The sequence below is a fragment of the Ictidomys tridecemlineatus genome, chromosome 13 (genome assembly GCF_052094955.1).
Source record: "Ictidomys tridecemlineatus isolate mIctTri1 chromosome 13, mIctTri1.hap1, whole genome shotgun sequence".
Lineage (NCBI taxonomy): Eukaryota > Metazoa > Chordata > Mammalia > Rodentia > Sciuridae > Ictidomys > Ictidomys tridecemlineatus.
The window spans coordinates 51,161,666-51,179,264 of record NC_135489.1 but is presented as its reverse complement, the minus strand read 5'-3'; the positions used below and the strand labels follow the sequence as shown (position 1 = coordinate 51,179,264).

At 37.4% G+C, this 17,599-nt stretch overlaps 1 protein-coding gene across 1 annotated transcript in view; it reads left to right on the top strand.

The window, feature by feature from the left end:
• Myom1 (myomesin 1) overlaps positions 1–17,599 on the top strand; it is a 128,999-nt gene that overhangs the window by 46,167 nt on the left and 65,233 nt on the right. Inside the window, exons 8-13 of the mRNA XM_005337118.5 lie at positions 8–70; positions 3,850–4,014; positions 8,086–8,247; positions 11,852–11,993; positions 14,436–14,635; positions 16,295–16,351. Of these exons, the coding sequence (XP_005337175.2) occupies positions 8–70; positions 3,850–4,014; positions 8,086–8,247; positions 11,852–11,993; positions 14,436–14,635; positions 16,295–16,351 (789 nt within the window). The remainder of the gene's footprint in view (positions 1–7; positions 71–3,849; positions 4,015–8,085; positions 8,248–11,851; positions 11,994–14,435; positions 14,636–16,294; positions 16,352–17,599) is intronic.

The window sequence follows — 17,599 nt, the reverse complement described above, 5'->3', positions numbered from 1 at the left end:
TTTCTAGGATATAAAGGAGAGTTTGATGAGACTCGCTTCCATGCTGGGGCTTCGACCATGCCCCTCAGCTGTAAGTTGAATAATATATTTGTTAAATGTCATCTTTATGTAAAATACATAATTAAGTGATACTATATGTAATATAATATATGCGAGGATGGATGTATTAAGTTTTGTGGGTATTTTGTTTTTGCTTGTTTTAGATTCTCTGGTTACTGTTTTCTTTGGGGGTCAAATTACTTGGAAATCCAGATATGATAGGCCAAAAATGGCAAGACTTAAATGATTTTAAGTCTTCTTGTGTTAAAACCGAGAAAGATCATTATGCAAACCTGAGCAGAGTGATGTAACTAAACACGCCAAGTGTGCGCACACACTCCCCGACACGCCCCCTACTCTATAGCACAACATTCCACTCCTCCTTAAAAATTCAGGTCAGCATCACCCCCTTGAGAACCATGTTTGACCTCCACTCTATCCCTTTGTCCCATCCAGTCAGAAGTAGTTGTCCTCAGTGAGGCTATGGCTCCTCCTCTGAGTGTCTGTGACATGGGACACGGTCAACTCTTAGGTTATCATCTCTCCTCCCAGTCCTTGAGCCACTTGAAGGCAAGGCTGAACCCTTTGTCTCTGAACTCCATTGCCTGGCACAGCATAGGTATTTGATAATGAATGAATCAATAAATACATCTATTTATAAAGTACAATTTTAAATCCAGTCTAAATGTGGTTCAACAATGAACTATTCAAAATATTTTGGTCAGTGGTAATTTGAAAACTTGTGAACTTCAATCATTTTATCTATATGAGAACTTATTCATATTTTAAAATTAAACTCCTTATGGTTGTTGAAATCCTTATATGCTTACAATGCTCAGGCTGCAAAAAGGTAGTCAAGCCTGAACGTGTTTCCACACATTAAACAACGCATGGTGGTTTTGAAAATGGTTGACAAAGGTCTTTTCTCAGAGGTTAGTCTTTCACCTAAATGATTAGTTATAGGTATCTGTAGACGCCTACTTCACTGACTTCATGGGATGGCCCTTAGTTTAATATTCCAAGTTATAATCATTAGTATCAGTTCCATGTATGGGTGGGGAGGATGGGTAGAAGTGAGGAAGGAGCCCATCTCAAATCATGCCCTTTTTCCATCACTTGATTTAAATTGAGATAAAATAGTTGGAAACTTGAATCTACGACTTACCTCTCAACAATCCCAAGACTGGCCTGTTGATCATTGCACCATCATCTGAATGTATCCGGCTCATTTCCATCACCATATCATGCTGAGAGCCACAGTCGAGTCTGTATGGCTCCTATTCCTGCTGTATCAATCTACACAAGTTATTCGTCACCCCCCCCCCAGCTGCATACATAGTTCATGATTCTACATTTTCTTTCCTGTCAAGCCAGGTTCTTAAAGCCCACCTTACCCTACTTCTCTTCCTGATCAACTTTATCGAGCCTCTTCTGACTGGCTTCTGACTTAACCATTGCTCCTAACAGAAGATAGAGGGCTCATACTTTCAACTGATGTTTATTGAGTACCTGCTATGTGATTAGAGACTGGTTTAACTGCTTGGAATATGCTGCTAGATAGCATAGACAAAGCTCCCTGCCCTTGGTTTTGTTCTAATGGTTAACACGTATTCATTGGTTGTTCTAAACACGGTACTAAGATATTTTTATATGTACTGATGCACTTAAAGCTCATCAAAAGCTTACAAAGTAGGTGCATTTTTATCTATGCTACCCAGATGAGGAAGGACACTGGAGTTTAAATCATGGAACAAGACCACACACAGTGGTAGAAAAAGAACTTGTAGCCTGTCTTTTTAATTCTAAACCGTATTTTAAGCCAGGGTTTGGCAAACATTTCTGTAAAGGACTAGATTGTAAATATTTTAGGCTTTCTGGGCCATATGGTGTCTGTTGCAACAACTCAGCTCTGCCACTGAACATGAAAGCAGCCATAAACAGTAGGGAAATGAAGGAGTGTGGCTGAGTTCCAGCAAACACTTAGCCATGAACATTGAGTTTGAATTTCCTATGGCTTCTCAATTTCCTGTGGCTTCTCAGTCATAAAATATTCTTTTCCTTTTTATTTTTCTCAACCATCAAAAAATTTTTTAAAAAATTCCTAAGGGTACTAAACAGGAGGAAGTCCATATGTGGCCCACAGATTTCCCAACCCTACCCTAAACCGTTTTTTTTGCCATAATGGAAAGTACACAGGACAAAGGTTTGAGGGAGTGATTAAGGAAAGATATTTTATCTTCTGGTTGGTAAAGCTGGCTTCCTGCTGAACCCCAAGGCCACCCCAGACAGTCTAATCTCAGGTCTAGAAAGAACCTGGAAGTTGGAGACTGCTTGCTGGAACTTTTAGGTCACTGTAGAGCCTCCTTATTGGTTTCAAAACCTCAGGCAGCCCTGGAACCAGCCAACCCTCCAATGCGGAGCAAGAGTTAGTCAAATCTACTCTCTTCTTGGTTCTCAGTGGAACATCATCACTTAGAAATAAGGCAGATGGGAGACGTGCTTAGGAGAAAAGTTATTTCACCGATGGTTAGTGGTTTTGTGGGAACATACCAGTTCAAGGCAGTGCATTATATTGGTAGAGAGCAAAACTTCTGGAAACATCCTGCCAGTACAGTGAATCTGGCTATGTGGGTAAATGTGGGCAGTTATTTAATCCCTCTAGGCTTCCCTTTTCTCTACTATAAAATAGAGATAATAATAGTCCTTACCTGAGAAGATTCTTTAGGGCTTAACTGTGTTGATCGCTATTAAATATTTGGAACAATACTTGGCAAAATTGAACCCAATGCTAGGTTGCATTTTCAAAGGGAAGTTAGGAAAAGAAATGAAACATGAAGAGAAAGGGACTAAGTTTGAGAGTTGAGTTTGAATTTTAATTTTACTCGTGTTTCCTATGAAATCACTAAGTCATCACTTCTTTCCTGCCCCCTTTCTTTTGAGGAAAGAGAAACTAAAGTTGAGGAGACTTAATGGATACAGGCATTTATCCAATCTATACATTGAGAATAATCTTTTTTAAAGCTATATATTTTAAACTTTAGTTTTCTTCCATTTACATTTTTAAATACTTAAAAATTTTAGGTCATTAAAGAACCAACTGCGGGGGCACACGCCTATAATCCCAGCCACTTGGGAGGCTGAGGTAGGAGAATCACAAGTTCAAAGCCAGCCTCAGCAAATTAACAAGTCACTAAACAACTCAGTGAGATCCTTTCTCTAAATAAAGTACAAAAATGATTTGGGGATGTGGCTTAGTGGTTAAGTGCCCCTGATTTCAATCCTTGGTACCAAAAAAAAAAAAAAAAAAAAAAAAAAGAAAAAGAAAAAGAAAAGAAAAGAAAATCAAGTCACTAAAAAAAGGAAGTAATTTACTGAAAAACTGTCTTTATGAGTAACTGATGTGGCTATTTGGTCCCAAGAGTACAGCAGTATAGTGTAACTCAAAATCTAAAATTAAAAAGTGCATATGTTGCAGCTAGGCTGCACTATATTAAGTCTAGGCTAAATGTGATATTAGTTTGCATTCAAGACATTAAACCTGACCTTTTAAATTCTGTTCATCACAATAATGAAAGTAAGTTATTTAGTTTCTATGATCAATGAAGCAAGAGTTCCCATGTCAATTTGTTATGTGTATGTTCTACCTACTTCTTATATGAAATTAAATTTTTGCCCAGATAAAACATTTGACCAGTCTTTATTTCAACTTTTTTTTTGCCTGTTTTTATGCAAATGCTTGTGTATCTTGGATTAAAAAAGAAGAAGAAGAAGAAGAGAGAAATTACTGATATTTGTTTTTGTTGTGTTCAGTTGCTGTAACCCCTTACGGTTATGCATCCAAGTTTGAGATCCACTTTGATGACAAATTTGATGTGTCTTTTGGGAGAGAGGGAGAGACAATGAGTCTGGGCTGTCGGGTAGTCATCACTCCTGAAATTAAACATTTCCAGCCAGAGGTCCAGTGGTACAGAAATGGTGAGTCTTCATAACAAATTCTCACTTGGGTTCTTACCCACAAAAGGATGCAGACCATATTGCAGATCTGCTTATCAGGGAGAGAACAACCTGCTGTATGTTTAAAATGTTTTTATATAGACAAAAGCAGCAACACTTTTATAATATATTTGTGATTTAAAAAAAAAAAAAAACTCACTGGGTACAGTGGTGCACGCCTCTAATCCCAGCAACTCAGGAAGCTAAGGCAAGAGGATCGTGAGTTCAAAGCCAGCCTCGGTAACTTAGCAAGGCCCTAAAGAATTTAGCAAGATCCTGTCTCAAAAATTAAAAATAAAAAAGGGCTGGGAGTATGTTTCAGTAGATAAGCAACCTTAAATTCAATCCTTGTACTAAAAAATAAAAATCTCTATGGTATAAGTGATAGGTTTGTGAGGAAGGGTAATAAAAGAATTTTTTTTTAAAAAAAAGCATATTTAATTTAAAATTAATTTTATGACATAGAAATTTCTGGAAATATATATGTATATATATACATATATCCTATGAAAAAATAAATTTATGATGTTATTAAGTATCAGAGTCAATTAAGAGGAAATTCAGACCTTAGCACTTCTGTTTTAATGTATTAAAGGCTCTTTATAAGTACATTCTACATATAAAATATGCAACCTACATTGACATCTCTTTAAGGACATAAAAGTAGATAAAAATGATCTTCCATCTTATGGTATATTAAAACCAATATTGGTAGAACAGAAAGAAAACCGTTCCACTGTCCTTTCCTCTAACTCTGGCTTTAACATACTTTATTTAGCTTTACTTTATTTTAAAGAGTTCTAGAGCCATAATACTTTAGTGTGAGTAAGAAATAAGGTTTTTATTTCCCCTTTTAAATCCTGTCTGGTTAAAGTCTAAATAAAGAGAAGGAAAGGGGAGGGGAGGGGAGGGGAGGAGAGGGAAGGGGAGGGAAAAATTATCAAAATACAATGATTAGTTGAAGCATTGAACTTACTAAATAATACAATCTTGAGGCTGGGGTTGTGGCTTAGCGGTAGAGCGCTTGCCTAGCACGTGTGAGGCATTGGGTTCAATCCTCAGCACCACATAAAAACAAATAAAATAAAGGCATGTGTCCAACAACAACTAAAAAAATATTTTAAAAAAATAATGATACAATCTAAATTAGCATCCTAAATATTAGATCCAAAGTACTGAGTTTCTACACCAGGTTATCTCACCCAATAGATGATGAGATTGAAACTGTCTGGAGAGAATAAAGCATTGCAGTAAATCACGCAGCCAAATTCTGGCTGCAGGAGATCTCCAGACCTGGTGGTGGTCATTCTGAGGCCCAAGCTCTTTTCATTATCCCGAGCCTCCTCTTACATGCTGAAACATGAGCTCTAATACTGAAAAACAAAACTCCTAGGAAAGTTTGTACTTTCTCTGACCTTTCTGTGTCCCTTTATGTCTGGATATTGAAAAAAACAGCATGGCTGCTAAAGAATTCAACTCCCCCTTAGGTACGAGGCAAGTCCTGTGTTAGCTCTCAATTGACAGAGGATATGTCACAGAAAGAATAACAAATGGACCTGGAAACTCTCATCATCCCTTTTAATTTATCTTAAAATTCTTCACCAAGTTTATTTCTAGAGAAGATTAGACTTTAAAGTTATTAAAAATTGTAAAATTCGGGGCTGGGGTTGTAGCTCAGTGGCAGAGCGCTTGCCTTGCACATGTGAGGCACTGGGTCCAATCCTCAGCACCACATAAAAAAGAAAGAAAGAAAGAAAATAAAGATTTTTTTAAAATGTAAAATTCAAGACACATTTAGCTATTCTGTGTCATTAGTAAGGTTATCAGACAGTTTTTTTCTGCTTAACTGTTTTATAAAATAAACTTCAGAAATACATAGAAAAGTAAAAGAAAAAAATAGTTAATGAGGCTGCTTTGTGGTATTTCCTATTAGGGATTTGATGATAGCTCAAATTCCATTTTGTTTATGAAAAAAGAAAAAACAAAAAACTAAGGCCCAGAAAGGTTAAGTGATTATTATTAATGAAAGTGATGGGACTGAAATAGGCCCTTCCAGAGCTGACTTTTTGGGCATGCAAACTGTACTATCTCACAGGACCACTCTGGAAGGGGACTTGAGCTTGGTTGAATGCTCTGCTATCACCATCTTGATAGTGTTAATCATTTTTTAAATTATTTTTTTAGTTGTAGTTGGACACAATACCTTTTTAATTTTACTTATTTATTTTCATGTGGTGCTGAGGACCGAACCCAGGGCCTCGCACATGCTAGGCAAGCGCTCTACAACCCCAGCCCTATTGTTAATCATTTTATCTTTGAACTTGTGTTTTATACATGAAGTCCCATGGGTCTATGGAGCATGTACATAATTAGAGGACATACACTAAGTGGCAGTGCAGCCACACAGAGGCTCAGGCCCTCAGTGTGGTGGACAGTGGGTAGCACGCTCACCAAGGAATGACCCTGACTTTCAGGCAGGTATGTGAGCACCTGGGTGGTCTCGGACATCGAGGGTTTTAATATGCTTCTGGGGACCAGGACTTGGCTCAGGTTGGAATTAGCAACAGCAATGGCACCATCCCCAGAAGCAATGGTGACTATGGCTGTGGCCCCAGAGGAAAGGAGGGATTCTACGTGGATATAGCATGGGCATACACAGTGGGAGGCCAGCTTCCCTGTCTGCCCCCACAACTCATCTCTATGGAATTTGCACATAGATTAACTCCCCAGCACTGGGACAGGAACAAGCAAGCAATAAACCTTGTCAGTTAAATATTATATATAAAAGCACACATATGGACATTGCAATAACATGCATAAGGCAGTTAGACTTCTTCAAAGAGTTTTTGAGTGTGGGGTAGTGCACGCTTATAATCCCAGAAACTTGGGGGGCTGAGGCAGGAGGATCACAAGCTCAAGGCCAGCCTCAGCAACTTAGGGGGCCCTGTCTCAAAATAAAAAATAAAAAGAGGACAAGGAATGTGATTCAGTGGTAAAGCGCCCCTATTTTCAATCACCAGCACAAAAGACAAGAAAAGAAATACACATTGAATTTAAAGATTCTAGGATTTGATGGAAAGAACATGATTTTCATATGAATTTTGGGTGAACCAATTATACAAGGAGGACAGTTCTAAAGTTAACTTTTCTTTGTAATTAGATACAGTAATAGAAAGCATAAACAAGTATTTCAAATTATGTAAAGATCACAGATCATTTTTTGATTTCTTATATGCCTGTCTCATGTTAGAGGACATGCCAGAGAAAATATCAAAATGCAACTGTGTGAATTTACATTTAAAATTAAATTCAGAATTATGTGAAACTGATTTGTGTGGAGTTAAATCTTTTTAGAAAAATGGTTTCTCCAGAATCATCAGTTCTAGAGTACTAAGATTTGTATTTTAAAAAAGATTTTCCAAAAGTTAACCCAAAGTTGTCATAGCCTACATTATACTCATTAACTGTTCCAGTAACAGTTAAACCAGCAAAAAAATCCTGCTCTAAATAAAAACTTAATCAAATTCATTAATGAACTTGCCTTTGCAGAGTGATTGACATTGCTTTGATTATGTTGATTAAAAATGAAATTGCTCAAAGCATACATTTTGTAAATAAATTTTCAGAAAAGTCATAAATAACTTATCAAGATGACCCATTAGTACTATTGTTTATTGTATATAAAATAATGACACCAAAATATTATCTTTTTGCAGTTTGTATGACCCCCTATTATGTTTTATACATAATAAAAAACTCCAAAGCAAAAATATTATAATTTAATAACTGAATTTTTCCTCTATCTTTGGAACATGGGGGTTGGCAGTTTAATTTTTCTACTGAGTGATGCAAATTATGTGTCTGACCCAGGGTCCTCATCTCTGTCTGGTATTTTTGCTAATGTAAAGATGGCAGACAGTCTTAAAGCTCTAGAGACTTCCTCGAAGTGTCAAATAACTTTCAATTTAGAAAGGAGAAAAAAGAGGGAGGGAAGAAAAATAGGAAGAGAGGGGGGAAATTAATTAATTTGCTTATGTTTTTTTAAATTTCTAGGAGCACCTATTTCTCCATCAAAATGGGTGCAAACACACTGGAGTGGAGATCGGGCAACACTGACATTTTCTCATCTCAACAAAGAAGATGAAGGCCTCTATACAATCCGTGTTCGAATGGGAGAATATTATGAACAATATAGCGCTTATGTCTTTGTTCGAGGTAAGACCTAGCAAAAGGAGTACACCCAACCATATTTAAAACACCAAGTCCCAAATCAATTTACCCAAACATGTTTTTGTAATGATGAGAGAGCCATTTGAAATTTCTTCCAGATTATCTGGAGTAGGAGTATTAATTTTAGGCAAAATCAGATCTAGAATAAAAGGTGATCCCTGAAGGCACCAATACACAGGTAATTGGTTCCCAGATCATGGATTTTCCACACCTTCAGTGAGTTTTCTATAAATGATTGAGTAGAGATGCTAAATTCTCATGAAATAGAAAGCCATCTCAAATTGTAGAAGCTGCCACAAAAGAAGATATGTTATTTTGGAACTCACTGTTTAATATGTATGTCAAGGAGGAAATTTAATATTTCATTGCAGCCCCTTCTTTATGAATTTGGTTTTGATGATCTAGGAAATGAGGTGCCACCTTAATTCCATAACTGTCAATTTGGTGAAGCTTTCTTTTTTTCAGTGGTGTCTTGAATGGATTGGATATATACAAGTGGAATGTGGGATCCTAGCACTTTGGAAGACAGTTAACAGTTTGAGGCTGCCAGGACGTGTTCTGTGTTCTTGTGTGTGATGGTCATTTAGGTCATTTAGCACAAGAGGAGACACAGGAGAAACTAAGAAAGACATATTATTATATATATATATTACATAAATATGTGTTCACTGTGAAAATATAGATGATATGTATAAGCAAAAAAGAAATTAAAGAAAAGCCATCCATATGTTGTCTACTATACAGAGATAGCCGATGACCTCTCTCTCTCTCTCTCTCTCTCTTTCTCTCTCACACACACACACACACACACACACACCACACACACTCACACACACACACACTGCTACAGGTGCAAACACACACACACACACATAGAAACAGACGGGTAGAATGATAGTCATAAAGTATGAGATAGAAATGTCATGAAGGAATAATTGCAAATGGAAAATAAGTATATGAAAAAAAGTAATTGAAGAAATGAAAATTGAAATAAGAATATTTTTATCTCCCATATAGGAAAGATCAAAAAGCTTTTAAATCTTGGGGTTAGGGAATGGAGGAACAGGCAGGCACTCTCAGACATGGCTGGTAAATATAAATTGGCCCAACTTTTCTGAAGGTATTTTGCCACTGTATATCAAAAGCACACGTTTCCAACTATTCTAGTTCTAGGAACCCAATGGAAAAAAGTTAAAAAATGTTTGTGTTTGGGAAAACTGGGGAAAAAAAAATCTAGATATCTATCAATATGAGAGTTATAAAGTGTGTATATGTATACATGTATATATGTGGTATATGAATGTGTGTGTGTGGTATTTGAAATATATGTAAATACATATTTATATCTATGATAAAGTATATGCATGCTTTATATAAACAATGAAATACAAAAAATAATGATATATACTTATATTTATTGATAGAGACTTATCAAGAAAAAGAGTTTATATCAAACAATATAATACAATCTTATTTTAGTTCAAAAATAATCATTTTTGAGCTTATATATATATAGGAAAAAACCTAGACTTATGCCAAAATATTAGTTGTAGTTATCTATAAAGTATGGAATTAAAGGAGCTCTAAACAATATTTATTATTATTTATTTTACAATCATGCACTACTTTTATAATAGATCAACAATGGAATTATATACATTTTGAAAAAAGTTATTAGTAGTCTGTGTCAGAGGTCAAAAGATAAAGAAAAGCAGGCTAATCTTTGACCCAGGTAATCAAATCTACAGAACATTTGGCTGTTTGGAGGGCTGGGAGAGAGCAGGGCAGATGGGTGGAGAGGGTTCATGTTCACTGAATGAGTTCTGTGGGTCGGTGCTACGTAGCAGCTACTGGAAACCAAACACTCTGTTATGTTGCTCCCCTGTTGTGCTCTGGTCATTTTAAGATGACTCTGTTTATCCCATTCTATTGTGGCTTCTTGAGAACTTTTGTATTTAGCCCCGGAAGAGAACTGAATGAATGAAAAAATAAATGAATGAGTAACTGGGAAGATCATTAAGCCCGTCTCATGAATGGCTTATTGCAAACAATGTCATACAAATGCTGGAAAGTGGCTCCCGATGCCCATTGTCCTGTAGACATCCCTGCTGTCGTACATCAGTGTAATGTCCACTCAGCTAACTGAATTCTGCTCCATCCATGCAGGGGTTGCTGGTTGTTATGTTATAAGCCTTTAATAAAAGGACATGCTACAGGTTGCCTGCTGTCCCCCTGGAGGCTGAGTGGCTTTCTAACATTATCTCTCTGCCACTTAGGGCCACCAGCCTCAGCCTCGCCTCCTCCACTCTAACTCTGCTCTACCTTCACCCGCAACAGCCCCGCTCCCCACATCCAGTGCTTCAAAGCCTGGAAGGAAAGACATTTCTCTGCCCCCAAACACTCATTTCCTGTCGTGTGGCATGCAAGGGATTCTGCCCTCACTTCTAATTAGATTCTCCTATAGCACATCTGCCAGAGATATTTTCCCAGAGACACTTCCCTGCTGCTTTATGGGGCATGAAACAGAATGTGCATAATCCAAACAATGTGAGCTCTTCACAGATAATGCAAACCTATTAAATTCAGAAGTCTGCAAATATTTCTGCCATGTTATCAAATGTCTCAGTAACTCATTAAGAGCTACAGAGTGTAGATCAGAGGGAAAGACAGTGTTTGCTCAGTCAACAAGAGTGTTTTCTCTTGGGTGAGTGGCTCCCACATGTCTCAGCCTTTCTTCCTACTGACTCCATTTATGAGAGGGTTGGTCAAATGCCAGGAAGAGTTGGCACATGTGGACCCTTCCTCCAGGGACTTTTCCTCTTGTCTTAATCATTCTCACTTAAAAGGTTGCTTACTGAATATTTTGACTCCTCTTCTCCTCAAAGCAGCTCTGATTCACTAATTTATCTGTGTCTGAGTGGACTGTATTATCAGAGGATCCCATTTCATAAACAGTCACGGTCTTCATTTCTTGTATCATCCTGGACTTTTACTAAACTCAGATAAACTAGGCTTAGATGTGGATGTATGTCAGAGTTCTTTTCCCAAGTATCTTCAGTTTGGGAGCAATCATTCAGTTAAAAAGGATGTTTTCTTTTCTCTGGTCAGAGTGGTAATGCCCAGCATAAGAATGGGGCATGGGTTATTATTCTCTTTGTGAATGTACCCAGAAGGTGGCAGAATGAGCTGTTTGTCCCCTTAGGACTCTTTCATAGATTCTTAGTAACATTGCACAATCAATGTTTTAAAAACAGAAATTCTGGCACAAGTGACTTGTCCAAGAGCAATTTCTGACATCTACCATTAATTTTCTTTTGGAACATTTTGGGCAGCAAGAGTCATGAGGCAAAGGTCGTGGGTCCTTTTCAGAGCCCTTTCTGTTTTCTAACATAATGTTCTTCTCCCTGAGGTGAAAAGCACACATTGCTATGGTGGTAAACAAATTGCAAATTTTGAAACTTGCTCTATTATAGCCAAAGAGGTAGCCACTGTGGTGGTTTGGTAAGAAATGTGTGCATCAAGACCTCAGCCTGCCAAGCTGGCAGAGCCCGTCAAAGACGTCTGATGGGATTCTTCTCTGTCTCCACAGATGCTGATGCAGAGATTGAAGGAGCCCCCGCCTCACCCTTGGATGTGGTGTGCTTGGATGCCAACAAAGACTACATCATCATCTCTTGGAAGCAGCCAGCTGTAGATGGAGGGAGCCCTATCTTGGGATATTTTATTGATAAGTTAGTGCCTAGTTGAACTTCACTTACTGTTCTTTGACACTACATAGAGATGCACACTTGATTTCTCCCTTCATTCCTAGGTGAAAGACTTTCTATTCTGATCCCCCTCCTCCATCCATCATCCTTCATCCTCATTCTCTTTCTCTCTTTGTTTCTATGTACACGTGCACACACATACACACACACACACACACACACATGCCTGTGTGAACACACATATATATCTATATCTATATATTCTTATCTACCAATTTACCTCAATTCAAAAGAGAAATTCTTAAATTTGACCACACTTGTCACCAACTTGGCAAGAATACTGTAAATTGGAAGACTTTAGAGAGGCCACTTTAATAATGAAATATCTGATATTTTATATATTTGATGTCTATATTTCTAGTATGTCAGTAATTTAAGAATATTGACTTTAGGAATGCAAATTTTTATCTAAATTACAGGGTGCAGTTTCAAGTTATACAAGAAATAACAACAAAACTCTGCAGTATTAAGAGATGCTTTTATCTATAAATTCTTGCTGTTTACATTCTCCAAAATTTAAAAAGAAAATTAGTTGTAGATGGACACAATACCTTTATTTTATTTATTTGTTTTTATGTGATGCTGATGATTGAACCCAGTGCCTTACCTGTGCTAGGCAAATGCTCTACCACTGAGCTACAACTGCAGCTAGTTACCTAGTTTTTATGGTAACTAGGTTTTACTCATTAATTATCCAGTGAGTTTGAACAATATAGACAATAAATTTAGATTATTGGCCTAAGTACATTTTTCTCTTAGTTTCTATTCAAATAGTTCTTTTTTTAATTTTTGATTGGGGAAGTCAGAGGGGACAGTTAATCTATGTTACTATATTACAAGGGCTTTGTACCAAGTTATAGTAGACTTTACATTAGTCAGGTACAGACTATAATCTCAGCAACAAGGTAGGCTGAGGCAGGAGGATTTCCAGTTCAAAGCCAGCCTCAGCAATTTAGCAAGGGCCTAAGCAACTTAGTGAGACCCTGTCTCAAAAAAAAAAAAAAAAAGACTGCAGATGTATCTCAATGGTTAAGCACCCCTGGATTTAATCCCTTATAATAAAAAACAAACAACAACAACAACAAAACCCTCACATCTCTAACAATAAGGAGTGAGTAGCAGAACTGGGATTCGCGTATCAGCCTGGCTATAGGTTTGTGTTCTTTCTGCTCCAACATGCTGTAGAAGTTTCTAGATCGGTGGCCCTCTACTTTTCTTTCTGCCCACATGAGGATTAGAAAGCGCCCTCTAGTATCACTGTGTCACCATGACAGTGTCTGCAAAGGAGGAGGGAGAATGAATCCTAGCAGAACTTCTGGAGACCAGGGTGGTTTGGAGAACTGTCCTCTCAGCTCCCTGCCACGCCCCACCCAGAGAAGCTCCAGAATTTCTACAGAGGAAACATTGAGATAGTCCTTTATATTGACACTGAAGAAAGTGCCTACTGTCTACTTCAAAGAATGGCAGGTGATGATGAAGGAGGGAAGACTTCCCCAGCCTCCTCTGCACGGGCACTGGCACTGTCACCCCCATGAGCTTCATTTGGGGACCCTAGATTTTGGACATAGAGTCATATGGGGAAGTGATAGAAACTCAAAGTGCCATTTTCTGCTTGTAAAAAAAACAATGAATTAATCCTAGTAGGGCACAACTCAATCACAGTTTGAGCCTCTAAAGCTCTGTCAATCAAGCTAAGAGGCAAATATCATATTTGTCTCTGGAGGAGCTCTCCCCCCTGCCCGCCCTTTATCCCTAGGTACCAGCTGCTGTAAAAGCACTCAAATAGAAATCAGTTTCCAAGTACTTAATTTCCCCCTGGAAATCTCCCTGCCTCTAATCAATCTCATCTGTTCAACAAACAAACATAGGACACTAACCTCTCCACCATTCCACCCACACAGGATGTGGTCACCATCAAGAAAATATGTTGAGCTGTTTTCCAAACTACAGAGCAAATAATTATCTTTTTTAAAGGCGCCACCTTCCCAATAATGCTTCATTTTCAAAAAAATTAAAACCTACTTAAAAAGAAGACAAAGAAAAAAAATCACAAAGGGTAGATTAAAGTCATCAGCCCAGGAGATGTGTCCCCATAAGACTCACCCTCCCAAGTAAAGATGATAGAAACCCACCTATTTCTTGTTCCCCCAGACTCCTCCACTTAGCATTCGAGACTCCTTAGTTCCCTACTTTGGAGTTCAGAAAAGGTCAGAGGCTCCTTTTTGCTTATTGAAGAAGACGCATTACATTTGAATGGAACGGAGTGCCTGCAGTTTAAATCAGTAGCAAACCATGCTGATATTTAACAGAGATGATCTGAAGCAACTAGGTGGGTTTGCAGCTTTGGCACGATTGATTTAGCATTACTTCTTATAATATTCTTGTCAATCATGTTCCTTCCCGAAGATGTGAGGTGGGCACCGATTGCTGGTCTCAATGCAATGACACACCTGTGAAGTTTGCTCGTTTTCCAGTCACTGGATTGATAGAAGGTCGTTCCTATATATTCCGAGTTCGAGCTGTGAATAAAACTGGAATAGGCCTTCCATCTCGAGTTTCTGAGCCTGTGGCTGCACTGGATCCCGCTGAAAAAGCTAGACTTAAAAGTAAGCACTTTTCACTTTTTTTCAGGATCTTCCTTAAACTTTAAAGAAAAAAATAACTGCAGAAGGTTTTATTGCAAGGTTACCCCTTTCCCTTCCACTAGAGGGAGATGAGAATAAGAAATCCTTATTTTCATCAGAAAATCATGGGACAAGGGAGAAGCTTGAAAACATAAGATATATTTGGTTTTTGACTCACCCGTTCTCATATGGGCTTTATTTTTTTTAATCTTATTCAGAAAATTAACCTTGCTAATCTGAGTTCCAAGCATCACGCGTGGAATGAAATACAAAAATAGCCTGAGAGCATTTTTACTCATTTTATTTATTATTAGTTCATCCCCAATAAAGGGAACCATAAAATGACATTACAAGAATTGTTTTGTAGTAAAATTTCAGTCTATACTATGCTTCTAATCCCAGGCCCTAATGACATTTTAGACCAGTAACTCTGTGTTGGAGGTATCCTATATATCCATTGCAGGATGCTTAGCAATTTTCCTTGCCTCTACCATTCAATGTCAGGAACACAGATCCCCAATTGTGATGATCAAAACTGTCTTTAGATACTGCCAAATATGTAAAGGGGGACAAAATCCCAAGTGGAGGATTACAGTTCTATCCATATTTACAGTGTTATTCTTTACCTTAATTCCATGTAATGGCATGGCAAAATAATGTCACCTTTTCCTGTACCTGTGTCTTATCAGACTTCTTGATTATTCTCTAATCACGTTTCATCCACCCTCAGACTTCCCTGGATTTGCAAATTCTCTCCCTCTTTCCAAAATTTGCAAATTTCATCTCACCTTTTCATTTATCCCTATTTTAAAATTCCAACCAAAATAAGATTTAGTTGAGTTGATGATAAGTTATCTTCCTTAATAGTTTTTGTCTTTGTACAAACTGTGGCCAAAAGTCCCCTGATTGAAGCAGAAGTTGAATCGTTCTCTTTCTGATGTGTATGAGGATCGCAGAATGAATTTTTTTTCTCTAACTTTATTCCTATCTCTTCTATTTTCTTTACTCTGAATCTAAACTAATTTCCTTGGTGGATAACACTCCTCAAAATGTAATTGGAAATATTGCTTTTGGCTAGTTTTATTGCTGGAAGGACACTCCCTCTCCCTTTTTTATCTTCATAACCTGGGGGCTTAGAATTGTTCCAATTGTTCTAGAAGCATATACGGGGTAAAAATAATACAAGCTGTCTACCGGGTAAAAATGGGATTTCATAACCCACTTGAATCAAAGGGTGAAATATGATATGTCAAGAACTATGTCATGTTTTGAACAACCAACAATAAAAATTAAAGAAAAAAAAAAAGAAGAGACGAGAAAGCCTACGTATTTCAGGAGATCCATATTGAACAGTTACATGTGTACATGTTATGTACCTAACTTGTATAAGTACATTTCCAGAAAAGTGGACTCAGTCTGTTCAGAAAGATCCTAGACTCTAGCAGATGGTGAATCTATTGAAGATAGGGGCCATGTCTACCATAATACCATAACACATGCTTGGGAAGATTTGTTGGGAAAATACAAAAGTAAACTAACAGCAAACCCATTTGTGACTAATCCAGCCAGTTTATCAATTTATCAATACATTTAAAATGGCATTTGTGAATGTTTGTTATTTTTATTTTTGTCTCTGTTCAGGTCGCCCTTCAGCACCCTGGACTGGACAGATCATTGTCACTGAAGAGGAACCTACAGGTAAAAACTGGCTTCCCCAGCTACTGTTGCCAATGCTTTGCTATGCAATTTGCCTTTGGCTATAGAGGGCACAGCGTATATGATTTAAGATGTTTGGGAAAGGACATTCTAAAACATCTGGAGACCATGAAGTGACAGATCAGAGAATCTTGATTGGAGGCAGCTTGAATCTGGGGCCTTCTGCACACTAAGCAAATACTCTACCACCGAGTCATACTTTCAAAGCCCCAGAAAATTACATTTTGTTTTTTTAAACTTTATTGAGGTGCAATTCTTAAACAATAAATGCACAATTTGATACATTTTACGTATGTACCCACCAGAAGCCATGGCCATGATCAAAATAATAAACATGTCCATCCCATCCCCAAAATTTCTCATGCTCCTATGTGATTTTCCTTCTTCACCTCTGCCCCATCTCCAGGCCATCACTGACCTGCTTCTTGTCACTATAGTTCGTATTCTCCACAATGTTAGATAAATAAAATTATACTCATTTTTGTCTGATTTTCTTCACTGGGTGTAATTATTTTGAGATTTATCCATGTTGAAGCGTGTATCAATTCATTCCCATTAATTATCCAGTCACTATTTAAAGCATTCTTAAGTATTTGTGTAGACATATACATTATCAGTGCTCTAGGATAAATACCTAGGAGTTGAATGGATGGCTTATATGATATGTGCATGTTTAATTTTTAAAGGCATTGCTAAATGATCTCTAAAATGATTGTACTGGGACTGGGGTTGTGGCTCAGCAGTAAAGCGCTCACCTAGCACATGCGGGGGGACTGGGTTTGATCCTCAGACCACATATAAACAAACAAACAAACAAACAAATAAATAAAGGTATTGTTTCCAACTACAGCTAAAATATATATTTTTTAAAAAATGATTGTACCATTTACACTCCCACCAGCACTAGATGAGACTTCCAGTTGTTCTATGCCATCATTAGTACTTGTATGATCAGTCTTTTTAATTTTAGCTTTTGCAGTGGGTTCATAGAGGTATTTTTTGTGGTTGTGGTTTGCATTTCCCTCATAATATTTTTGTGTCATTTGATGTCTTTGTCAAATCTGAACATTTTTAAAATTTCTTTTTCTGGAAATGTTGTGGTACTAGCTTTTATATTTCAATCTGTGACCCATTTCAAATTAATGTTTTCTAGATGGTGTGAAGTAAGGATCTTAGTTATTATCATTATTAGTATTATTACTTGTGTATGTCTTTCCAATTATTTCAGCT